This window comes from Sturnira hondurensis, unplaced genomic scaffold (genome assembly GCF_014824575.4).
Source record: "Sturnira hondurensis isolate 20B ecotype Veracruz unplaced genomic scaffold, ASM1482457v3 Scaffold0008640, whole genome shotgun sequence".
In the NCBI taxonomy this organism is placed as follows: domain Eukaryota; kingdom Metazoa; phylum Chordata; class Mammalia; order Chiroptera; family Phyllostomidae; genus Sturnira; species Sturnira hondurensis.
In genome coordinates this window covers 991,662-1,018,181 of record NW_028081271.1, presented here as the reverse complement: position 1 = coordinate 1,018,181, position 26,520 = coordinate 991,662, and the positions used below count along the sequence as shown (strand labels likewise).

At 46.0% G+C, this 26,520-nt stretch overlaps 1 protein-coding gene across 2 annotated transcripts in view; it reads right to left on the bottom strand.

Moving 5' to 3' along the window:
- Positions 1 to 11,870: 11,870 nt before the first annotated feature.
- The window catches only part of NEIL3 (nei like DNA glycosylase 3), a 36,956-nt gene continuing 22,306 nt past the window's right edge, over positions 11,871 to 26,520 (bottom strand). For both annotated transcript variants that reach the window (XM_037055124.1, XM_037055125.1), the window contains 6 exons: positions 26,420 to 26,494; positions 24,755 to 24,921; positions 23,557 to 23,726; positions 21,761 to 22,178; positions 13,162 to 13,336; positions 11,871 to 12,111 (listed from right to left, as the gene is read on the bottom strand). In XM_037055124.1, the coding sequence (XP_036911019.1) occupies positions 11,929 to 12,111; positions 13,162 to 13,336; positions 21,761 to 22,178; positions 23,557 to 23,726; positions 24,755 to 24,921; positions 26,420 to 26,494 (1,188 nt within the window). In that variant the 3' untranslated portion in view covers positions 11,871 to 11,928. The remainder of the gene's footprint in view (positions 12,112 to 13,161; positions 13,337 to 21,760; positions 22,179 to 23,556; positions 23,727 to 24,754; positions 24,922 to 26,419; positions 26,495 to 26,520) is intronic.

The following is a 26,520-nucleotide window of genomic DNA, read 5'->3' as shown; positions in this document are numbered from 1 at the left end:
GGTTTCTGTGAACTCCAAGAGAAACCTTTCTGCTGATCTCCCAAAGGAGAAATATCTATGAAGTCAAACTTGTGAATGAATGCAACCTACATGATGGTTCATTAACCTCCTAAATCAACAAACAGCAGAGTCAACGGGCCTCCCACTGGAGGGCCGCCCAGGGCTCTGTCTCTCAACCGCTGTCCCCACGGCAGGGAGAGCCAGAGGAGGTGCGTGCGTTTACAATGATGATCTGAGCCCACGTCACCTTGGGAAAAGTGAGCCTGAATGTGTATCGAGCTGTCAGAAATTTTTATTATTATTCTGTTAACAGTCTGATTCTGACTGTTCTGCTCCTCTTACGTGTAGAAGGCATTGACATAAGCTCAGGTCCTAGGCCCCTGATAAAGAATTCATAGAAATACACTGACCTAAACTCAGGCCCTAGGCCCCCGATGAAGAATGCACAGAAAGCTCTCTGACCCTTTGTCAGGAGTTACATGTAAGTCTCTACCAGCCCTTGGTGACAAAGAAACAGCGTAACCCACCGCTCCATTCCTTCAATACTGTTCCTGTTAAAAGGGTTAATGTAAAAGATGAACGGTTCAGTCATATGGAACCCGAGGCTAAGTGGCATATTTGTGTGAGAGTTCCGGGAACTCGCACCGGGGAGGCAGGCTAACTCCAGCAATGGGACGTTCTGGTCCTGGCGGACCTGCTGACTCTCAGCCATCAAACCGGCCCTCTGCTTGACCAGTTTCGAGAGGATCGTAGGAAAGGACTGCTGACTTCCACGCAGAAAACTCTCAGCCCCCTCCCCTGATCTCTTTATTCTACTTTCCCTCTTCCTAATATAAACCCCTGCCTGTGCCGAGAGGTGGAGACGGGCTTAGGGATGAGAGGCCCCCGTGCCCTCAGGTGGCCAGCACTTGAACAAACCCCGTCCTTTCCACCAGCACCTGTCCCGCGAGTCCAGCTTTTTGCAGTGCAGATTTGCTTAAACAGTAGGGCGGGAAAGAAAGAAGAAACTGGTGTGTTGCTCCACAGCCAATGGAGTTATTTCCCAGGCCCCGTGAGCCCTGGCGAAGGCAGGGGCACCACCTGAGGGTTTTGAGATAAAGCCGCTGAGCCAGAGTAAAGCCAGGGAGCTTCCAAAGGGAACAGAGGACTTTAGCTATCTGTCGAAATGACTTACCCTAAGGAGTGGCCAACAAGATTATGCGGAAAAATGTAGAAACACCCTCAGGAATGTGACAATAGCTGAAGCTTGATTGTACCCACTTATTTACAGCAACAATCTAATCAAAGTAAGTGGATGAAGTGGTAACATGATCCAGGAATAACTTAATCAGGTATAGTGAACAGATTAAGTGCTCTCATCACAATCAATTGCATTGTAACCCCCCCTGGAGAAGGACTGCCCTAACTCAAGGTGTGGGTTGTGGGGGTGGGTCTGCAGATGGGGCACAGTGAAGCCAGAATTCATCTGCCACCCCAGCTCCTCCCAGTGTGAGAAGCAGAGCCCCAGGGCCCTACTTAGTAAATGGGTAGGCCCAGGCTGTCTCCGTGGTGATGTGGACCAAAGGCCTATTCACATGTAGATTTGTCCAAAGAGAGTCCACCTATCAGCCAAGAGCAGCCTGTATCAGTTTTGAGGCCAAAGGATTGCATTTATAGAATTATAATAACAGCCAAAAAGCAGTCAGTGAAATCAGGTAATGGGAAAATATTAACTCAACAACCATTACAAAATTTTGCTGTTGTCAAGCCACTGGCCTAGGAGCTGGTAAGTCAGTGCGGAGGGAAGTCCATATCTGCAGTGAGCACTCATTTCAAATCCGCAGAAAGGTGTGTATTAATCAGCCAATTGTACTGATACAGGGTGCAGCCAAAGGGGGGGGGCCAGGAAAGATTTGGAATGGTGTCCAGAACTCAAAGTGTATAGGAATATTGGGGAAATATTATTAAGATGTCCTCCCCACCNCTGTCCCCCCCCCCCCCCCCCCACCCCGCAGGTGTCAGTTGGGGGAAAGGAGGAATGGAGCAGGGCCATTGAGAGTTGTTTTGCATAGCAACAGTTTTGCAGCTAGCCTCTGGAATGGTCATTTAACATATCTATAACCTTTAACTGGTTTCATAGATATGTTAAATAGCTGTGGCCAAGTTTTGGGCCAGGGAGAAGTGAGTGGCTGCTACCCAGGATGGAATTGGGGGCTGCTTCTCTGAGACAGAGTGCCTGCAGAAGAGCCATGTGGCTTTAGCAGAGTGAAGACCCCCTCTTGGCCAGGTGAGGGGGAGAGCCACACTGTTTTGGAAAGATGTAGACCCCTGTAGCCATTAGGAGGTAGAGCCATGCGGTTTCAGCAGAATGCAGACCCCTCTTGGCCAGGTGAAAGGGAAGACCATGCAGCTTTGCCAGAATGGAGATCTCTGTGGCCAGGTGAAGAAGAAAGACGCGCGCTTTTGGTGGAGTGTGGCTTTGGTAGAAGAGACCCACCCGACTCCAAGGTGCTCCCTTTGGCTGAGTGGCTTGGAAACCAGGAGAGACTTTGACTGGAACTTGGTACAAAGAACTCTTGCCAGTGGCAGGTGCTGCATGATTTTGGATTAATTGGAGATCCTGCCTGGACAGGCAGGCGACACAGCTGACGGTACCAGCAGCCTGGAAAAATGGACGTGTGCTCTTTTCCTGATTTATGGTACCCGGAGTTGGGACAGTGGGAGAAGGGAGCGCTGTGTGTGTGTGTGTGTGTGTAGGTGTATATCCTTAAAGACTTTAATATTTTAAGGAAGGCATTAGGCCTGAATAGCATTAAATAAACATTTTGTTTCTCTTTCACAAATCTTTGGCATTGAAAGATGTCTTTCCAATTGGCGGTGGACAGAAGAGCCTAATAGATATTAGTATACTGTCCTTGGGAGGGGCCCCTGTTTTCTGAAGCAGTTTTTGGCATCCCTGGGTGGGCCAAGTATTGCCCCCCACCTCGGACCCTTGTTCGGTAACAGTACGACACATTATTTTGTTACAATTTTGATTGTTTCCACAAAGAAAGTACACTGATGTTCTTATTTATATCTTAATCATTCTCCCTATCAACTCTACGGGATTTACTTGAACAACAACAAAAATCAGAGGCGCCTGAACTGACCCGAGGTCTAGAGAGCTTTTATGAGGCTCCCTGTGGTTGATTTTCATGCATATCTTATAAAGGGGAGCGAGATGGAGAAAGCCAAGAACAAATACAAGTCCAAGGAGTGAAATGAGGTGGAGACTGCGAGGGAAGAGGCTCAAAGGCAACCTGCGACAAAACCACCACCCACTCAGAGACTATTCAGAACGATGGTCGCTAACGTTCCTGGCAAAGTAACGTTCCTGGCAAGGTAACACAGAGCAGCCACGTTCCAGAGATGATGTGCCATCTGGAAATGAACTCCTGCCAGTAATTTTAGGATAGGTACCAGCTTTGAAGATTTCACAGCCCTGAACTTGACCATGGACCCAAATGATCTGCGTTCGCTCCTGAAAGGAAGTGAGAGTGTTTGCTGGACGCATGTTGTGGCCACAGCAGTTGGAAGGCACTGGACAGGGAGCTACAGCAGACCGACCAACAGAGGGTGCAAGGCCACAGGGCGGGACGTGCCCTGACCGCAGACTGATGGTAGAATAGAGCCTTCTCCTGTCACTTCCTATCTGAGGTCAAGGGGGGTATGGCAAAGCTTTAGATGCACCAGACACAGGCTCTTGGTGGGTCTCGAGGGCACGCCGGCCAAAGCTGCATTACCCAGGTCGGTGTGAGGAGCGGAGTTCCGAGACATGACACCCACAGAAGGCAGGAAAGCAAAGCGCTCACACACACATATAGCTCCCCGGCCAGAGATCACTCAATCATCACCTAAAGGGAGCAGAAGCGCAGGAAGCAGCAAACGTGTGCATCAAAAACTGGGAGCTGCTTGCAAAACACAGGTGAGCTATTTTGGAAAAAAGCTCCAAGGGTTGTAAAGAAAACTGGTTTACTGACCGTGCCCCGGTTATAAGGCACTAAGCATCGACTCTTTAAGCAATTATTTGTGGTGTTATGGTAAATGTTATGGGCGGGTGGAGGAGGGTTGCCAAATCCTTCCATTAGGAAGTTTACCGTTTACCATGTGCAAGATTTGGTGACAAAGCAGTTCTATAGGAAAACAATCAGCACACAGAAACCTAAGAAGATGGTGAGGGAGGAAGGAATGGAGAGAGAGAGGGAAGGAGGGAAGAAAGGAAGAAGGAAGAAAGGAGGGAGAAAAAGAAGGAAGAAAGAAAGGAGGCAGGAAGGAAGGACGGGAAAAAGGAAGGATGGAGGATGGAAGAGTGGGGCGGGAGGGAAATCTTCAGGCACTGTGCAGGAAAGGTCAACTTCTTTCCCCGGGTCTCCTCTAGCTTCCGAAATCTTAACTTCAGTGTGTCCTTGTTTTCTCTGAGTTCCACCCCCTGTCGATTGTTCACTTGACATTCAAGACAGGCCGTTGCACATGCTGAGATGAGTGCTACTTGTTTTGTTTCTAAGAGTCTACCGGGGAGTTTTAATCAGGGATCCTACGTGGGAGTTAACATGTAGAAAAGTAAGAGTACTTCACCTTAAACGGTGTAGTGAGCCCACCACTGACTCAGAGGGGGGGTGGAGCAGAAAGACGAGCAGCTTTAAAAGTCATGGGTGGAGAGCACAATGGCGGAGAACAAGCGGGAATGATTTCCGAAGACACAGCAGCCAAAAGACTGGAGGTGAGCCATCCCAGTAGTAGGGGGCAATGCAAGTAACTACGGTTAAAATCCGCCCAGGACCACAGTATTTTACACTGGGAAAGGCAGGGAAATAACCAATGTTAAAACCTGTTCATGACCCCAGTATTTTACACTGGGAAAGGCGTTTCAGAATCTTCCGATACAACCTCTTTGTTTTATGGCTGGAGACTCTGAGACCCACGTGCCATGGCTTGGCAGTTACAATGTACTGAGCAGCAATTATTACTGTTGCTTGGTGCTGGGGCTGGAATTGGAAACCAGGTCACCTGACCCAGTCCATTCCCTGGGCTTTTCTCAACCTCGCAATCCCTTTCCACTTCAAATTAATTTTCTTAGTAATACACAGTGCCAAAAAAGAATCACCCGTTTATGCAAATGTAGTCAATTAAAATCTTTTCTCAAACTCATGGGCATACTACTTCCCTTTCCAGAATGGTCATCTGGAAGGCTGGCTAAATCAACCTTTCTGGGCCTTAAACCCGGAGAGCCTAGCAGGCTCCAAGGTGAGGCTGACATTGCTAAGCCACCGTCTCCTCCCCACCTGGACTAGCACCCCTCTGGGAGACAGTGGGTGTAAAAGCCCACTCGGAAATTTGGGTGAGAGCGATCAGTAATTTGCAACGCGTGAGCAGCATGAGAATAATGACCAGAGCTGGTTGATTTTAGCTCTGCTTACCTTCAGCAGGCAAAATGCAGCAGCCTCCTCCCACGCCAGACAGGCTTTTCCAAACTCCTGGGTCTGCCTACAGGCTCCTCCCAAATGTGACCTGGCAAACTCATCTCCAGCCTCCCCTCGGGGGTGTGCCTCGGGGGGTCTTTCATGTTGCTGCTGGAGTCCCTTTCCCTACTTTTGCCCTGCACCCCATCTCTCTCCACCCTGCTCTCAGCACATCGAACTGTAACTGCAATTATTGCTTTGAATGTATCGTTCCCCCCAAAGTGGGGGACTCTTCTTCATCTCTGCTTTCGGCCTCACCCAGGACCAGGCACAGAAACAGTCCCTCAGTGAGTGCTTATAAACATGAGGATAACTGGAGAGAAACAAATATAAAATACATATAACAGAACTAATTCACTGTGCGTGAAGCTCAGTTCTTAATTATATGTATGAAGTCTGTCCAGAAAAAGTCCAGCCATTGTCAACATAAGGAGAATGATTGGCATGACTTCGATGTACCCAGACAGCCAAGGAGAGTGGACTGGAATGCACATGTGTGAACAACGACGACTTCACTGTACTAGTCGGTGGGGGTGGTAGATGCTGTTCAGTGAGCATGTGCACCATGTCACTGGCACATTCAATACGACTGAGCGAGTAGGGCAATGAATCTGCATCGAATTTTGCGTTAGGTTTGACCATTCCTCTGCAGATGCTGTACAAATGACTCAGAAGGCCACTGCTCCGAGCAACTGGCGATTGGGACCTTCATCATGGTGCACCAGCTCATGCGTCACGTCTCACGCAGGTTGTGGTAAAACATCGGATCACCCAGGTGACTCAGCCCTGCTACAGCCCAGATTTGGTGTCCCGTGACTCCTGGATTTTCCCAAAACTAAAATCATCTTTGAAAGGGAAGAGATTTCAGACTGTTGATGAGATTCAGGAAAATACAAAAAGGCAGCTGATCTTGACTGGGAGAACTGTGTGAGGTCCCGAGGTGCCTACTTTGGAGGGGACTTGAGGTGTCATGGTCCTGTGTACAATGCTTCTCATATATCTTATCTTCTCCAATAAATGTCTCCACTGTTCATATTACATGGCTGGATACCTTCTGGACAGACCTTGTATGTTTATTAACATCCATCCATCCATCCATCTACCTACCTCCTCATCTATCCATGTCATCCTTGATGGGCCAATAAATACAATAAAAACTAACTTCTGTCGAAAAATTAAGAACTTGTGCTAAATGTGATTTCACATGAAACGAGATCTTCAATGCGAACGTTCAGGAAATACCACCTAAAGGTTTAGCACCATCGGCGATGACACAATTATTTCTTGGTGAACCACCTCCCTTGGAGGTTTAGCTCCTACCGTTTTCCCATGGGCGGCCCCTGGCTGAACCTGAGGTCCCACTAACCATATCCGCCTGGGAGAGGCTGGTCACTGAGTTTACCTGACAACACCCTGGCAGGACCTACACACTGCACAGTGTTTGTTTCGGTTTTACGAACGCTTCATTTTAGAGCTTTGTTTTTAAAATTAAACTTATATCTCTTAATTCTGTTTCTCTAGATCTCTATGAAATAAATGTAATTCTTTCTTTTGACTAACAGCTCCTCGGATTTCTAACGGTGGTCAGCATGTTCTGTCTAGCAATTTTTCTCTAGGAAAACAAGGGATAGGGAAAAGGAGACTGTGTTTTTTCTAATTTAAGAAAGGGATACATGAATACATTTATTTAAGTGCACCTATACATTTACTGCACATACCATCGTTGAGATTTTTGTCTGAATACAGTCTCAGACAGAAGAGATAAACAGGAAATATGGAAATCAACCCAAACTGAGAATACAAACACATAGGAATGATATGCCTTCATCACAGGAACCATCTTGATTTCTCTACTATCCTGTTCCATTCAGTGTTCAGATTTACAAGAGAGTTCCGCTGGTTGGAGATATCACTGCTTTCATAGCTGTCGCTCAGAGAACCACACTCACGTGAGCATTAGGAGTGTCATCAGGAGAAACGTAAAGTGGCAGCGTGTCATCGCACGTTCAGCTCTGCCCCTAGGTGTCCCATGGTGACACTCCCACCCCGACCAAGACAGAGCAGACAAACCTCCCTTCCAACCTGAGGTCTCCCTGTCTGATAAGAAATGGAGTTCTTGAGCCTATGCAGCTGTTCAACAGCTAATTATCTGCAATCATTTCTGATTACTTAATGGGCCATGGTAGGATGTGTGTTTGCGACAACGTTGAGTTTACACATTAGGTTTAATGTGCTGATACGGTTAATCGTTGTCTCGCTGCTGCCTGCTAATAGACCATTCCTGAAAATGAGACCATATCTCAATGGGATTTGCTTGTTTATTTTAAATAAGTAATAACTACCCACTCAGATCCTAGACCCAGTGTTTACCATTTGAAGAATGCACTTTTTAATGCTGGATCATTTCTAATGCATTTCAATTATTCAAGTTTGGAGAAAATGAGTTCTTAAACTAATGAGTCAATAACCAACTCCAATACTAGATTTAACATTTTTCCTGCTCTGTACAGTTTCCTAAACTGTTTTCTGCCACGGGGAGCAAAATAAATTCTTTTTAAATGCTAAATGTAATAACACGATAATGACAAAAATATACACGTACTAGAAGCAGACAAGTATTTGTTCATACGTAAACCAGGATGCCGGAGCTGGTGGCCGGGAGTGACAGAGAGGTTCACATGGAAAGTGGACATGGACTTGTAGGGGACTGTGCAGCTGCTTTGCAGGCTTCGAGTTGATGATAGCATTTAGTCCAAAAAGCTAGGGTGTGGTTTTAAAAATTCAGAAGGCTACTTTTGGGTTGGCTCTCCATAAATTTGTGTTTCCGATGGCCAAGTGGATGTGAGGTGTTCGAGAAAAGTCAGGGGTGTCCACTCTCTGGGCCACACTAGAGGGAGAAGAGCTGTCTTGGGCCACACGTGATATATGCATCGTGACACATGATCACAGAAACATCTCATCGTGTTCTGAGCGAATGTATGATTTTGTGTTGGGCTTCACTCACAGCCATCCTGGCGGCACGAGGCCCACGGTGCAGGTGGACGCCCCGGCTTGGTTCCGTCTTCCCCTGTTAGAGGGTCTATTTTTCCCTTCCATCACTTTTTCATTTCTCCATCTCTCGTAAACTTCCTGTCATTTTCCCCCCTCACTGCTCTTTTATTAGAGAAGCCAACGGGACTCAAAGACTCCAGCGTGTTTCAGCCACCAAAGCCCTTGGCTCTCCTTCTCCCGCTTCCAAGAACAATAGGGGTCTTGCATTCTGGGTGCTCCAGGCCTCGGTTTGCCTTGGACGGGAGATGGTTTGACGGTGGGTGGGGGCACCCAGAGCGATGTACAGATCTTGTATCATAGAAAGGTACACTCGAAACCTGTACAATCCCATCATCCAGTGTCAGCCCCATACCTTTAATTAAAAATGCATGAGAAACAAAATTAGATTTTGTAGAAGTAGATTTCAACGACTGGGACCCTGTGGACTGCTTGGGCCCATCACTCTGGCGACACACGTGATTCTAAGACCTGCTTCCCAGAAACTCGGTCTCTGCCCTGTTTCCCGTTGCTTAAGGCCGTCATCTCAGGCTGTCAACAGTCAGATGATAGGACCTTGTACCTCTGACACCTCATGGAGAGAGAGCGTGGGACTGAGAAAGTGTTCACAAAAAGAGCGACCGAAAAGCTCCCAGATCTGGCGGCAGGCATTACACCCACGCACTTAACAAGCGCTGCTGTGGTGCCGCTCCCCACGGAATGTGACAACTTGCCGCCTCACAGGTCCTTCGACCTCTCTGTCCTTAGGCCAGAGGCACCACACGCATTGTACCTGCACGCACTATACCAGGGCACGTTAGACGTGTTTTAAACAGTCTCATGTGTTTTAAAGACACAGAGGCAACGGTGCTGCTCTCTCTTCCTTTAGGTACTTTCCACTCGGGGTCCCTGATTGCTTCCCAAAGAGCATCACCTCCTGCAACCTGAACCGGGGGAGCACACTTACAATCGCTGCTTTACATCCTCCCTTGCCAACGCCAGCATCTCTGTCGTCTCGCGTCAGTCGGCGGCTAGTCTTTTCTCCGGAACTGGGTCCCGTTATCTCGGTTCTCGCGTTGCATAATTCAGAGCAACTTCTGAGCGCTGCGAAGGGCAGTGGTGGAGACCGGGTTTGGTATATTCCCCTACAGAGACTGTGGAGGTTTGTGCCTCAGCAGGCGAGGGCTTTGGTTGGATTCAATCTGGGAAGTGCCTTGGGCAGCAGATTGAATCTGGGGGCAGTTCTTTTATCTGTCACGGCTCTCTGTTTTGTCTGCCCCGCCCATGCATGTGTGGCTCAGGGGTGAGTCGAGGACCCTCTGGGCTGACATGCAGAACTCAGGGCTCCCCCTCCGGATGTCCCCTCCCTTGTGCTGGTGGCCCTGGTGGCCCAAACTGCCTGCCGGCTCTTCAGGCCCAAAAGACACTGGATTTTCCACATAGTTTCCGCCAGCCTGCTGATACCGACGTCCTGCGCCCTCAGGATAAAAAGTATAGAAGATGGGAAGCCACCTCCAGCTGCTCCCTCTTCTCAACTCTCACCTCTCTCCAAAGCTGGCCTGCTTTTCTTCCCTCTCCAGGGTTGTTTTTGATGTTGTCCAGAATCTAGACTGGGGTTCAGTTGGAGCTTCCTCTACAAAGGAAGCAGAAACCTCCTTGAGATTCTGATGTTAAGTTTTGTTAAAACTCAAAATTAAGTTTGGAAGAATGCGATTCTTAAAACACCCATCCTCGCCCTGGATGAGTGGCTCCGTTGGTTGGTGTCGTCAAGGTTGTGAGTTCGATCCCCGGTCAGGGCACAAACAAGAGGCAACCAGTGAATGCATAAATAACTAGAACAATATGTCAAAGTTCCTCTCTCTTCTCCTAAAATTCAAAAAATGAACACACAAAAACACTCACCACCTCTAACCAAGATCCTATTTTGTCTGTCCATCTGGTTCTTTGAGGCTGCTGAATACAATTTTCTTCACATAAAGTACACACGTTTCTTACTAGATACGCATCTAGGTTTGTCCTATGGAAGTTGATCAGTTCATTTGCCTACTATTTCCCTGTAACTCCTTTGCTTATTTTTGGAGACTGGCACTTAGAGTGACCATAGGCCTTTCCCCTCCTTGTCACAGTTAATTTGCAGTTTCCTTCTGAAGTCACACAGGGAATGTCACAGCATGTCACTGAGCTCGTCCAGGGCCCAGTCTGGTGCCTGGTCTGCTCCGCAGAGTCACTGCCCTGTTGAGCTCGTAGGGCTGAGACCACTGATCTCAGGCTGGTCTGACTGCCTGTTCGGGGTGGAGGTCAAGCTCATGTAGGACTAGGAGGCAGGCTCTGGCCTGGCTGGTGACCTCACCTGCTGCGAATTTCTGGAGCTCTGTTCAGGGACAGAATGGAAAGGATTCAAGCCAGCTTCCATGGCTCTGCTTTTGACTTTCTTTTTCTCTTCTTTTTAATAGATTAAACCACTCTGAACAGAATTTTCCACAAATATACAGAAATACCTCAAGATGGAGGTTCTTTTCTTTTGCAAAATAATCATATAGTTACCTGAACTAAATCTGAAAGGAAAAAAAGAAAGTTAAAACTAAAAATAAAATACAGCGCATTATTGAGTTTTTGAAGTTGACTTATTTTTAAACATTAATAGATATTAAAATCAAGATCAGAAAAATTAAAACTGATTTTCTTCTAAAGGTATACTGACAGCTTCTTTTTATCATTTTTATTAACACTCGAATACAGTTGTCTCCATTTTCCCACCACCACTTCCCCCCACCCACTCCTAATTTCTCTTCTTAAATGTTACTGGTATATTCTGAGTCACCCTAGATTTCCACGAAAATGCATTTGAGATAATACAAGTGTCGGGCACACCGCCAGCATGCCACGGGAAACTGGCGTTTGTTGAATAAAGTGAAGAAAATACTCTTTTCCATTAAGGAGACCTTCCTTCTTAAGTTTTATTTAAGAAAGCAGAAAATACCCTTATTATGAGGTAATACCTTTAATAAAGGTATTATAAATACCTTTATTACTCACATATTGAGTAGTGGCGACACCTGAGAAAATGACTCAGTTTCAAACAGAATAGCTTATTATTTTATTGTACTGCATAGTCCTCTCCGAAAAGAAATAATTTCTTACCCAGGGAAGTTACAAGAGACCAAGTACATACTAAAAATATTTTATTGCCATTAATAAATCCATTAAACACGCATACTAAATGTAATGTACTATACGAATGATAAAACACAAACAGCATTCATCAAGGTAAATTTTAAAAAACATAAAATAGAAAGATGGCATACATTTAAAAAGTTTTCCAACACTGCGATAACTTGATAAAGCACCACAGATATTCTACACCCTTTCCATTAACCAAAAGAGGCCAAACTTGTATTTTGAAGAGATGACAGGAGGGGAAAGATTAGCATCCTGGAGGAATGTTCATTCCCGGTCCACTTTTCGCCCACTGGAAAAAACTGCACTGGTTTTCCTTACCCAGAGGACACGCGAAAAAGGTCCTCCCGTTGTTCGGCCCCGTCTTCAACACTGTTCTCAGGATAGAGCGCTGGCCATGCTTGCAGAGTGGGAAGGACAGGTCTGCCCACTGCGGGGACAAAGGGGAAGACACAGAGTTTAGACGGGGGTGGGAGGGACGCGGGCCTGCGCCTGGGCACCTCTGGGGAGTGCCAACTTGTCTTGACTCCCCTCACTGCTCATCTGACATCGTAACGTCCGTGCAAGTCATCGGCTGTTATGCTTTAAAACGCTTCGATCCTACAGGAAGCATCTCTTACAATCTTGCTGGAATCACACAGAATGTTGCCCTAACTCTGAGCGCCCCTTTATCTCACCATAAAGCAAACACCAATGTTCCTGCTAGGGATGTTTTAGTGAAAACCACTCAGATGGAACTCATGATTCTAATACTAAACTTCCTTAGACTCCTGTGAAAACAAGGAATCCAATACAGAACCACTCAAACTAATTTAGGCAGATGCTACTGTATTACTCTTACTAATTTTGGCCTCAAGACAGGCATAAAACAGGCTGGGATATTATTAATGTTGCTAATAATATTTTGTCCATTGCATCTACAACAGCTTCCTGAGAAGGCAATTCGTGTAGTAGGATGGAGCCCACTGTGTGCAGGCGTGAGGATCGGAAATCATTATCACCTTTTCCCAAGGCAGATACCATGCCGAAGACATCTTTTCGCTCTCGATAAGGCCAGCCAGAAAACTGCCCCAGCACCGAATCAGGTCCGAATTTCCTTTTTTTTCGGTTACGAACACAGTGAAGCAGTTGAGAAACATGTACCTCTGCTCACGAGAGCCACACCCAGAACCGAGGAAGAGCAAATTGTCTCCATTATTTAGCCACCTGGAAAATGACTCGGTGACTTTCTGCCTTTGTAAACCAAGGGCTGCACTTCACACTCTGGCTGCAAATAGGAGGCACTCTCCTGAGACAGGAGCCACTATTTGATTCATTTTTTTGATAAACCTCCTGGAATTTTAGCTCAATTCAACATTCAGGCTTTCAATTGGCTATTTAAATTTTAAAGGCAAAGAAGGAAAAGGATTTCTGTTTGTTACATTTTCGTAACCTAAGTATCCAACTACATTGCAGCAAGCTTGAGACATCTTACACTTACTTCAAAAAATCCACACTGTGCTTCCCTGGGCAGAGAACACGCATAGAAACGTCTGCCCTTGTTCTCGCCATCCTTCCTCACCACGCGGAGGACGCAGGGGCGGCGGTGTTGACCACAGCGAGGGACGCGAGCTGCTGATGCACCAGCATCGTCTGTCCTGCTAGTCTGAAGTTCACTGCAACAACAGGTTACAAAATAACTGCAGCATAACAAGGCTAAGGGGATCGCTCACTGCTCCTCACCCCGTGTTAGAACCCTGCCCGTGCACAGAAAACTATACTTGAAAAATAATTAAATAGAGGACTTCCGCCAAGATGGGGGCATAGGTGGAAACACTGTGCCTTCTCCCACAACCAAGTTTGAATACAACAAAGGTTTGGAGAAACAAAGACACAACCAAAGGACAGAAAATTGAATTATACGGAAGTCCGACTACATCTAACCATTCAACGGGGACGGTAAGAGGGGCGGAGCCAGCAGTGAGCAGGGTCCGGCAGGACAAGGCCCCTGACCCAGGCGCGCAGGCAGACGGGAACCAGTTGGGGTGCGGGGCAGACCCCGGGCGCACATTCCCGCACAGTGAGACGGACCACGCAGACCCCAGGGGGCGAGGGCTGACAGGGGTGGCACACTCACGTGCAGTGGGACGAAACGCGTGGGCCCGGTGACGGCAGCAACTGTGGCACCGGTGAGGGCCGAGGCGCCAGACGGCGGACAGGACGCCATAGTCCCTCTTTGACCCCGCCCCCACATACAGCGTCACAACCCAGCGACTTAGTTGCCCCGTACTAGTGAACACTTTAGGGCTCTGATCCTGCTATGGAACAGGCACGAACAACCCGAAAGATGGCGCAAGAAGAACTCAAAGTCCCAGAGCCAATAACTCTAAGCAACGGAGAGATTGCCAGCCTCTCAGAAGCACAGTTCAAGACACTATTTGTCAGGATGCTCACAGAACTGGTAGATTATAGTCACAAATTAGAGGAACAAAGTCACAAATTAGAGGAACATACGAAGGCTAAACTAATTGAAATGAAGGGAGATGCCCAGGAAACCAATAGCGATGGAAAGGAAACGGGGACTCAAATCAATGGAATGGACCAGAAGAAAGAACAAAACATCCCACCAGAAAGGAATGAAGAAATGAGAATTCAAAAAAATGAGGAGAGGCTTAGGAACCTCCGGGACATCTTTAAACGTTTCAACATCTGGATTATAGGGGTACTGGAAGGGGGAAAGAAACAGCCACGAGTGGAAAACTTATTTGAACAAATAATAAAGGAGAACTTCCCCAGTCTGGCAAAGGAAATAGACTTCCAGGAAATCCAGGAAGCTCAGAGAGTGCCAAAGAAGTTGGACCCAAGAAGGAACACACCAAGGCACATCATAATTACATTAGCCAAGACTAAAATGAAGGAGAGAATCCTAGAAGCAGCAAGGGATAAGGGGACAGTCACCTACAAAGGAGTACCCATCAGACTGTCAGCGGATTTCTCAAAAGAGACCTTACAGGCAAGAAGGGGCTGGAAAGAAGTATTCCAAGTCATGAAATCCAAAGACCTACAGCCAAGATTGCTTTATCCAGCAAAACTTTCATTTAGAATGGAAGGACAGATAAAGTGCTTCTCAGATAAGGTCAAGTTCAAGGAGTTCATCATCACCAAGCCCTTATTATATGAAATGCTAAAGGGACTTATATAAGAAAAAGAAGATGAAAAATATTAACAGTGAAAGGACAGCAAACACACAGTTATTAACAACCACACCTAAAACAAAAGGAAACCAAGAGGACGGCTAGATCAGGAGTGGAACCATAGAAATGAAGAACACATGGAGGGTTAGAAACAGGGGGGTGGGAGCGGGAGAAGACACAGAAAATAGCATAGATGGTAGGTAGAAAATAGATAGGGGGGAGGGCGAGAATAGTGGGGGAAATATAGAATTCAAAGAACTTGAGACATGTGGTTATAAACTAAGGGGGGGAGAATGGTGGGGGAGGGAGTGTGCGGGTGGAGGAGAATGAAGGGGGGAATAGAACAACTGTAATGGTATAATCAATAAAATATATTTTAAAAAAAGAAACATAATTAAATAAAAAAATTGGAAAAAAAACAAGTTGTGATAACTATATATGGTGCCAGGTTGATATTGGAAATATCAGAGGAAACACTTTGCAAAGTTTATGATTGTCTAACCACTATAATGTACACCCAAAATCACTATTAAAGGTAAACTGTAAAAAAATAAAATAAAGAACATAATGAAGAAAAAAAAAAGAATCCTGCCCATGCAATGAAACTATCAAAAAGTGGACTGCGGTCAAGTCTAGGTAACTACACAAACTGCTAAGTCTTAATTCTTGGCTTTCCCAGGTAAGACTCATTTAGTTCCAAAGCAATCTGTAGACCTAAAGGATGTCATTTAAATTTGTCAAGCGTGAAAACCCAGCTGAATTATGCATGCAATACGTCCACATTTGTAAGTTTTCCTTTGTGATCACTGGTTCTTCCCTTACCCAACATCAGTGTGATGACTTTTATTTCCTCTAAAATATTCCTAAGGCCAGCCGCCCGCTTCCACCCACACAGTAAGTAGACTGACACTCTCCTCTGTTCTCTCATTGGTGGCAAACCCTTCGCAATTGTTCTGACAAGGTCAGAGAAGTCACTCTTTGTACTCTCCACTCTGCAAACAACTGGGTATGCTTTCCTTTGATCAAGTGACTCTAATTGTTGCTGTCCTGTTTTGGCAAGGAACAGGTGGCCTGGCAGAGGAACGGAGTATGATGTGAAGCAAATTGGGAAGCTTCCTAGACCATGCCCCACCCCCACCCCCCCACACACACACATTAGGATCAAGAGCACCTGCAGGCTCTTCTGCACAGAAGGCCAAGGCCAGAGGCCCCTGCCCTGCAGCTGTGTGAGCAAACTTGCTCTTTGAAAAGAAACTCCATGATTATTTTTAACCTTTTAAAATCTGTTGCATATTTTTAATAATGCCCTTATATAAGAGTCTTTTTAATAAACTAGCTGAAAAGAGAAAGTGCTCACATTAATTAAAACCAGCAGTCTTTAATATCCCCATTTTGTAACCTTTTAATGATAAAAAGATTCATCCTTTCTCATGCTTTAAATTAATTTCTAAGGAACGAAATAGGGTTCTTAAATAATTTTGTAAGAATACTTTTAAATCAAAAGTAGTTATTCCCCTTTCTTTCATTCCTAAACTAGATGCTCCTTGACTTTTGAGGAACCCGTCATAATTCAAAAGGTTCTAAGTCAAAAAGGCATTGAGCACACCTCCCCTACTGCACAACTCACAACACAGCTCAGCCTATCACAAATGGGCTCACAACACACTCCCAGACAGCTGGCCGAAATCACCTGATGCCAGCCAAGCCTGTTCTCTAATAGCGTCGACTGTCTCATGGAATTTAGTATGGGTATCTCTTTTGCACCGTCTGAAAGCTGAAAAACTGTGAGTTGAGCCCCAGTGAAGTCAGGGACGATTTCATCTGTGACCTCCATGGACTCGCCCTCTGATGCTGCCTCAAGGCACCGTATCCAATGAAAATGTTCAGAGATCGTCCCCTCCCCCTGTTTTGTTGAGATGTCCTTGACATATAAGAGACCTTTCGTTTGTGATGAAATTGGTTTAACCTTGTTTCTAAAACGGATGCTTCAGTACATTGCTTTAAGCAGACTTGCACATTCTCCTGCCTGGAATGGACTCCCACGTTCTGGGGGGCTTCCGAAAAGCGGGGGGCCGGGAGCATCACTGAGGAAATCAGGACTGGGGTATTCCGCCACAGCTTGTTTGTTGGCACATTTTTCAGGGTAGGGAACAGTGGCTTGTATTTTAGAATCCCGAGTAATGCCGGCCAGAAAGAGGGAAGCTGAGAGGCAACACACTCTTCTCCACCGGGGTCTCTATCATACCACCCCAACCCCCCTGAAGACAGGAGATATTCAAACTTGAACTTCAAGAGAAGCTCCATATCTGGACGGCTGTAGAGACAAGTCAAGAGATTTCAAAATTGGAGCCACTGGGTCATCAACAGAGCTTTTGACTTTTTCTTTAAGGAGGAAAAAAAAAAAGGCTAAAATACTAACAGAAAGGAATAAAATGATGCTCTCGTTTTTAAAAAGGGCACCTGGAAAATAGTTTTATCTGATCTTTTGAAGGTTGCCGTCTGAGATAACAACTCGGGGCGCGTTTTCTGACCCACCTGCTGCAACCTGGTGCCCCCCGGGGTCCCGGCAGGTGGGAGGGAGGCGGAAGGCGGAAAAGGCCCCGCGCCGCCTCTGGGTTTCTAGCCTCTGTATTCCGCTCCGCTTCTGCCTCCGCATAGAGTTGAGGAGGAAGAACCAGCCGCACGCTGTCTGATCCTCCTGTCAGAGTGTGGTCCACCGACTGGGCGCACCAGGGTCAGGAGGGAAGCCCCCAGACCTACAGGAGTGTCAGCCCCTCCCCGGAGCCCTCTCGGGACCAGAGTCCCCATGGTAACAAGGCTCCGGGCAATTCACTGTCACACGAAGGTGCACAGGACCGAGTTAATGTAACGAAGATACCCATGCCATCTGTCATCACACGGGCTCCCAATATGCACAGCGAATCTTCATGTTATGCCAGGAAACATGATCCGAGACAGTGAAATGTTACGGTTAACTGAGAACATCTTGGTCCCTCTTCGTTTCAATCATTATTTACAAAATTTCCAACCTGCAGCACAGCATTTCCTTAGGTAGACTCGTACTTTGATAATGAGGATTATAAACGGGTTTTTAATGTGCCAGATAGGGGTGGGCCCATCTTTTCCGATAACGCACACTTCAGGTGGGCGGGTCCCATGGCTTCTGGAGTTGCAGCCACAGAAAACAAGGCAGCCAAGGGGAATGGGTTTGTTCCAAAAAAACTTTATTTGCAGGAACCGGTGGTGGGCTGGATTCAGCGCTGCTGCTGTCGTCATTTGCTTGGCTAGAGGTCATTAGAACCCACAGCCATCCCCTGGCTGGTGCGGCTCAGTGGACTGGGCACCAGCCTGAGAACCAAAGGGTCACAAATTCGATTCCCAGTCAGGGCACATGCCTGGTTTGCAGGCCAGATCCCCAGCAGGGGGCGTGGGAGAGGCAACCACACATTGATGTTTCTCTCCCTCTTTCTCCCTTCCTTCCCCCTCTCAAAATTAATAAATAAAATATTTTAAAAAAATTAAAAAATAGGCCCTGGCTGGTATAGCTCAGTGGATTGAGCACAGGCCTGCGAACCAGAGGATCACGGTTCGGTTCCCAGTCAGGGCACATGCCTGGGTTGCAGGCCGGTTCCCTGCAGGCCAACTCCCACCAGGGGACGCACCAAAGGCAACCATACATTGATGTTTCTCTCCCTCTCTCCTTTCCCTCTAAAGATAAATAAATAAATAAAATCTTTTAAAAAAATTAAAAAATATAGCCTAGAGCAATCAATGCTTGGTACACAGAGTTCTCAATAACTACTAATTGATTAATAAATAAACAAGTAAGAGAGATCAGATTAAAACTATTATTAGGAAGAGGGACATTATCAATTCCAGGTTTGTAATTTTAAAGTGGATATTATTTTTTCAGTGATCAATTTATCATGGTTTAACTGATTTTGTGTTGTCCAATTTTTTTTAATGAATTGGTTTCATTGGTTGTAAATTTTGTGGTTCAGCACTGTTACGTGAATTAAAACAACCAACCAGAGGTTAAATGACTCATCCTAGATGGACCCTGGTGGCTCTGAAATCCTTGGGGACTGAAAATTCTCAGAGGTGACCCAGAACAGGTACAGTGCCAGCGTGTCACTGGTGAGTACGGGTAGAACGTGGGCAACCAACCCTGGCGGCCGAAAACTCGAGAAAAGTGGGCGGTTCTGTCACTCGCATCTACGTGAGCCTTAGCATCAGTCTGGGGAAAAGTTTAACCCAGAACACATGTATGCTTTGAAAAAACGCATTTCCGTGTTTCGCTCAGTATTTACAGTAAAGGGAACAAAGACTTAAAACTGTATCTAGCATTTACTCTTCGCAGCTTAAAAATGGGTTAAATTATCTAATTTATAATCCAGTAGCTGGATAAAATTCAAGGATACCTAAAGATCAATCTGAAAGACGCCTCATCTCCATGTGTTGAGGAGATCAGTAATTAAAAGTACTAAAGGCGAATTAATTACCCTATAATCATTAAAGAAAGACTAAGCTGGTGATCAATTCTCTGAGTGGACCACCTGCTCTAATCCTATTACGCTGTGAGCTTCCACTGGGTGTCTTGTCCACGAGATGAACACTGTAGCTGCCAGACAGGGAGAAAAATGAAATAAATGACAGTCATTTGCAATTTATTCCTGGGGAAGTAGCTGGGTGCAGAAGGGCTGCTGGGTAAGCGTATTTCATCACTTGACATTTATTTTGCTAGTTGATCTTGACCGATTTTAGAAGCTTGGCCCTGGGCTTCCTGCGTCGCCCACACAGAGTGGCTGCAGCTTTCTAGGTCATGTTTGTCCTGGGACTTATCACGTGACCCTATTACTAGTAGTTTGTGAAGAAACCATTTAAATTTAAGGCCACATTAATGTTTTTTTTTATTTTTCAAATCCCTACTTCATTAGTTAAATTGTGAGAAATTTTCCAAAGCGCTAAGGAAATAAAAATATGCCGAGGTATTTCATCTGGGCACAGCAAATGCCCCACTATTTTTAAATGATCACATCTCCTGCTTCCCACTGAAGCCACAGCACAGAGAAGCCTGCTCAGAAATGATTTTCTTACAGGATCGCTCCCAGCTCAGACACACGTCACCGGCTCCTCCGTGAGCTTTCATTGGGAGATGTTAATTCAGGTGGGAAGGAGAAGGTGGTACCCTGACTGACCCAAGGTTTGGTCTCCTGGCTTTTTAACTCAAATGTCTATCATTTGAGAGTATCATGGGCAGAAGTTACACCAGTTATTATAAATGATTATAAACAAAAACTTTTTAAAAAAATCAGTCAAGAATAAATCGTCAGGATTAACTGATGGTGAATTTAGAGTTGGAGGGGAAACTTGACCTAAAAGCACCCATCCATTGACCAAAACTGTCTCAGAAATCTGCTAGGCTGAAGGGAATCTCGGAGACTGTTCTAGGAGCATGCACCAGGCAGTCCCTTCGCTCGCTGCCTGAAGCAAGGTCTGGGCATCGGCCCAGGCAGAGCTCAGCAGAGACACCAGCAAGCAGCATCCCCGAGACATAACTTCAGATCCCACTCACTCACTCTCCCTGCTTGCTGCCCACAGGCAAGCGAGGACACAGGGCAGAGGACACTTGACCTTCCCTTCCCTTCCCTTCAAAATGCTGAATACACAGCATCCTCTTTCTGAAGGAAGGAGCCTGGGAAGGAAAACTGTGGAGAGGCGCCTCTCTGGAGGCTACCAGCAGGCTGGGACACCTGGGGCGGGGGACCCAGATCAAGGACTAAACGAGGCAGGAAGGAGCGTAGACACAGAAGCAGTGTAGACAGGGGAGCAGGGTAGACAGGGGAGCAGTGTAGACAGGGGAGCAGTGTAGACACAGAAGCAGTGTAGACAGGGGAGCAGGGTAGACAGGGGAGCAGTGTAGACAGGGGAGCAGGGTAGACAGGGAAGGAGTGTAGACAGGGGAGCAGGGTAGACAGGGAAGGAGTGTAGACAGGGGAGCAGTGTAGACAGGGGAGCAGTGTAGACAGGGGAGCAGGGTAGACAGGGGAGCAGTGTAGACAGGGGAGCAGGGTAGACAGGGGAGCAGTGTAGACAGGGAAGAAGTGTAGACAGGGGAGCAGTGTAGACAGGGGAGCAGTGTAGACAGGGGAGCAGGGTAGACAGGGGAGCAGTGTAGACAGGGGAGCAGGGTAGACAGGGGAGCAGTGTAGACAGGGGAGCAGTGTAGACAGGTAGGGTGGGCACCCACCAATTATCATCACAGAATGAGAGATGGCATTGTCATGAAATGTTCTGTGTCCTGGTGAGAATCCGGGGTCTTCTAGATGAGTGGGGAGCCTCGTAGCGCATACCTGCTTGGGCAGCATTTACTGATGGGAAGCACAGCTCCCTACCTTCAGACAGCCATGCTCCTCGGGCCCTTTTGGTTGAAAGGAACCCCCCCCCCCCACCTGGCTGTTGGACATGCAGCCATTTTCTGTAGCAGAAATGTCAATAAAAGAACCCCAGATCCTTCTGTTTGGAATAGAAGACACCTACGAAACTGTTGTAATTGGCAGTGTCCCTTTTAGAAAAACCATCTTTCACTGGAAGGCGATTAGAAAAAAAGAGGTAACCGTGGTGACGGATAACCAGGAAGATTACGGGCTATTTAAACATTTTCCTTTAGACTGTCTGACTCTCCTGTGCAGTGTGTGGCTGCAGTCAGAAAGGAATGACTTTCTCCATTTCCTCTCCCCTCTCACATTACAACCCGGAGAAGCCAGAAGTACCGGACTGTAACTGTCGCTCAGGGTTTGCTCACGTGACTGCCACCAACTCAACTGCCTTAGCCAGGGAGCATTTTTTTTGCCTTCTTGAAACTTCATACAAATACCCTAAAGACCAAGGGGAGAAGCATCGTACCTGTTAGAAAGTCCAGGGCTGTGGCCTTCGAGACTTGGCGATGAGTGGTGGGTTGTTCTCAGTTTCTTACACGCTGGGCTGGGTAACGGAGACTGAGAACAGACAGTGACGGGTGCAGTTATAGTGGCAGGTCGGTGAGGTGGGTTGTGGGCTCTGTCCTCGGAGCGGGGAGGTGTGCCACCGAGACGAACGTTAGCGGGAGCCGCGCTTTCAAATTCCCCATCTGGTATCTGGTGTTGGCTTTTTCTTCTTTCCAAAGGGCTAGATTTATTGCTGAAATCAGTCAAGACGAGGGTTGTAGTTCCAAACGCAGTTTTCCTATTGATCTTCACTTCGGTACCAGGTTTTCCAAAGCTATTACAGGGGTACTTCACTAAGCTGTTAAAGGCAGAATTTTCTTCCTTCTTCAGTGTCCAATCTGGAGGGAGAGAGAAGTCACTCTGTAGTATAAACACAATACTCTTTGAAACATCTTTTTATTTGATTAACTATTTAGTTTATTTATTACAGTGAACTAACATGTAGAACTAATAACACAAAGTTAGCTTGAGCAGTTCACAGTTAAACTTCTGGTTAAGAAATGACGCACGAAGTAGAACGTTTTCAACCACTTGGACTCAGAGCTGTTGAGTTTAACAGAGATTTACTCTGGTTTCGCATTCCCTTTGAGCATTGAAAGGTTATTTAGCTCTCCCTTCTGCCACCGCTGGGCACAGAGTTAAGGCAGCGCCCAGGAGGTGATTCCGCTAAAAGCTTTAGACCAGCGGGCAGGGCCAGATGGTCCGGAATGTTTCCTTCAGTGACCATACAAAGAGAAAAGCTCACCAAAAATAAGCAAACATGAATTCCAAAGACTTCACCTTCATGCAAAACGTTTCCATGAGTCATCCCAGGATTTTAGATGCTGTCCTACAGTATGACCTGGATTATAGTTAAGATAGATGTCTGTCCTACTCAGAAAGAGAAAACAACAAGAACGCAGCAACACGTGGAAAGGCGTTTCAGGATGTTGGAATAAACCTGGAAACCCGAGAGGGCGGTTTTCCGAGGGCTCTCTGTCGAAGGACCCCGAAGAGGGAGAGACAGAAAAGGGCTCCGTCCCTTTCCGGCCCGCAGAACGAAACATGGTACGACAGCTTAACACAACTGGGGGGTCAAGGATGAACTTTCTCATGTCTAAGTGAAGAAAGAAATAACACTTTGAGACCACAATAGACGTCGCATCAACAAGATGGTTCTTAATCGCAGGTCTCCTCGCAGGTTTTACTCTCTCCAAACACATACAATTGTGAGCTACCCAGAGTGTTATTTTGAAGGGTTTCAATGAAATCAGTACAATTGTCTGAGTAAAGATTTTAATAACAAGGGGTAGGAAGGATAAAGAAGGGAAAAAATTCCGCCTTTTTCTATTCCACCTGCAGAGACATTCTTACAGAAATCCACCCTTTCAATTTACGAAACACTTGGGCTGAATAACAAACCCCAAAGTTGCTGAAATCTGCATGACGCGAGGCTTTATTGAATAATTCATCAGCCACAGTAGCGAACAGATGCGAGCGTGTCAGTGTTGTGGGATACAAGAGGCTCATACTTCTTTAGCTCAAGCACGTTTTCCTCCCTCTCAACAGAGTATTAGCGTGGTTTACACGCAGAAGCTGGCAATTTCAGTAAATCTTTCAGAAAGAAAGCGTTTCCCTTCGTTAGGAGGTAGCGAGACAGAACAAGGAATATACCTGACTTGGGAGAATGAAACCTCCTGGAGAAGGAATGAGTCCCGGGCACAGACTCAGTCTTACCGGGAGGCCTGGCCGTCAGGCAAGCATCGCAGGCCTGGGAAGCAGGCTTGTGGACGAGCGTGCAGGCCGAGGATGCCCAGTACTCCTCACTTCTCCCGGCCACGTGGTCCACAAGACGTTCCGGTCTGCTGGACGTCTGGCTGAGCGCGGTGCTTCTGGTTGGCAGCCTGCTGCAGAGAATGTTTACAGCGAACCATTAGCATTGTAGCTATTGCTTTGTTCTTGTACATTCTTCGTGTTTTAGAAACTACTGCAGAAGCCCACGCATATACCCAAATGCTACATGTTTATTCTTGCACGCCAGTTTGAACTGCCTCAACAACACGTTTTCACTTGGGCCTTGCTGATGGCCGTTAAAGACAAATGCCAAATCAAAGATTTTATTCAAAGAGTTGTGGTTATTTTTTTTAAACCTTCTAAAAATATTGGACCTCATTACTAGGAAGCATGTCTCAAATAATGTTTTAAGTAAGTGATACTCTTCCCAAAGCAAAACTACAATATCTGAATTCAGCCAAATCAGAGGAGAGGAGGCGGCACGTGGCCATTCGAGCACAGAGAGTCATGAGAGCAAAGATTGACGTTTCCGTCATGTGCCTCTAGGATTTCTCGACAGTCCCTACAAAGCACCGTGTCAGTTAGCTGTTCCATAGTGGCAGCCAGCATATCTGGGCTCCTGTTATTTTTCTCGTCGGAGAAAAGAGTTTCCTGTTGAATATCTAACCAACAGACTAGTAAGGAAACAGCAAAAGCAGCCCTGACTCTGGCCACCAGTGCAAATCGTGCGTCTCCTCCTGGAATCCTGACCCCAGTCTTCCCTGTAACCCACACTGCCGCCCCTGGCAGGGCTGTGTGTGACTCTACTGTTCAACACATCGCCCAGGTCTACGGGCAGGTGTGCCCAGTTACCGACACATCTACCCCTCCTCGCAATCACTTTACAAAACACGTTAAAGCCAAAGGCTGGGTATTACCCTCTGAGCTAGAAATCGTCTACTGAATTCACAAATGATCCAAAGGATGACCTTTGGCTCATTCTGGTTCTTTGGTGATGGCTTTTACTATTTCCCTCCAAGGGCTCAAACACGCCCGTTCTGTCTTCTGTTTAACAACCTGACAGTCAGTTATGTTTTCTTATGAATGGCCGTTTAGTCAGCGGGCTGGGGCCCTGAGTACGCCTGACGATCGCACATCTCACCGTACATCAACTTGTTGTGGGTCTTCTTTCTGGCAGCGAGGACAGAAGTACGTCATTCTGTGATTGTCCCCTAAGCGACACACAGTTATTCTGCAGCGGCACCGACCGCAGTTAGGACGCTTATAAACCTTAAAGTGTTTGGAAACAGCAGATCCCCCTTTACGGCACTGAAAACAAACAAATAAACAACATTGTAACACTATCTATAAAACAGGGTTGCTAAGGAGCCAAAGACAAGTTCTTGAAAGTCATTTCTGAAAATAATTCTTTAAAAACTCTTGTCCATATGTCCATATACTCTCTTCTCTCACCGGAGAAAAGGGTATTGACAAGATTCAGCAACACTGGTCAACTGAGAATTGTGTGAAATAATTAAGTCATTATTTGATTACTTGTTAGTGTTGAAAATTGTTCTTTGAAAAGCTTTACCTTCTTATCTACAGGGGATATGAGTTCTTTGATTTAAAATGTCTTTTGTGCTTTTACAGCGTTTTAAAAAAATTAGGCATAATTATGTAGTCAAAAGGAAAAGACTAGCTTTAAATCTGATTATTTTTAGAACGCTTGGGCTGCACTTAGTTTCAACAACCAACGGAAAACAGAACAAGATTGTCTTCTCTGTTGCCCCGACCAAGGAGAGTTTGCAGTTTTTCATCCCGCGGATTCACTTAACCAAGAAGATGAAAACTCAAACGCCACCCTAGCAAAGCACACGATCCATTTTGGTCTAAGTTCTGTTTCAAAAGACACTGGGTACTCTCTGTCACAGTTTCATTCTGCTCACATACATTTACGCTCCTACAAAAGAGTATTTGGGGTTTGCACCAGCAGTGTGGAAATTTGAAAGCCCAGAAATATGGCTCAGCATCTATAAGCTAAAAACCATGCAAACAGCTTACATTAATGTAAGCAAAGTACGGAAATACCCAACTTAATCTGGGCAGAAAACAGGTGGTTGTCTATAATTATGTTTCCTTGGAAGAATAAGCGAGTATATATGGCCATGGATACCCGAGGCCAAAGTGTAAAGCAAGGGGTTCATTAATATGCTAGGCCAACTAATGAAGCATCCCACAATACCTGCCTTTTGAACACAGTGAAAATAAAAATTTCGATACAGGAAATAGATTGTAGGAAAAAATATTTTGATACTTTGTTTGAAAGATAAAATGTGTTTATTGAACTCTCTATGTATCCATCTATGTATACGTGTGTGTGTGTGTGTATAAATGCATATATACAACTTGCAAAATTTGTAGTTTACCGAGAATTTATTTCATATTCAAAACAGTCTTTGTGGTAATAAATATTGTCCCACTTTACAGCTGAAGAAACTAAACTTAAAGTTAACTAAACGATCTCAACCACACAGAATATAGTGGTGATATCTGAAGTGAGGTCTCTTTAAAGAAACTCAGTCAAGTCAAGGGCTAACAGAGATGCTCTCAACTTGGCACAAAGATACTTTAATGCAATAACAGACAAGTTTGGGCTGACCCATGACCTAAATTGCGAGACGTCAATCAGGCCCCTAACTTGGCGCTCTCCATTATTGCACTTCTACACTCTTGCCACTAGATGGCTATACACTGCTTTTACTTTTTTGGTGTCACTGAAAGGGAAAAAACCTGACATTTTATATAACTGAAAAATATTTGCTCTTACCCTGTAAAAAAGAATGCTGAAATCACGTATCATTTTCACAAGGTGATGGACCTGTTCATCTGTTAACTGACAAACCTTAAAATAGAAAAACAACCAAGGAG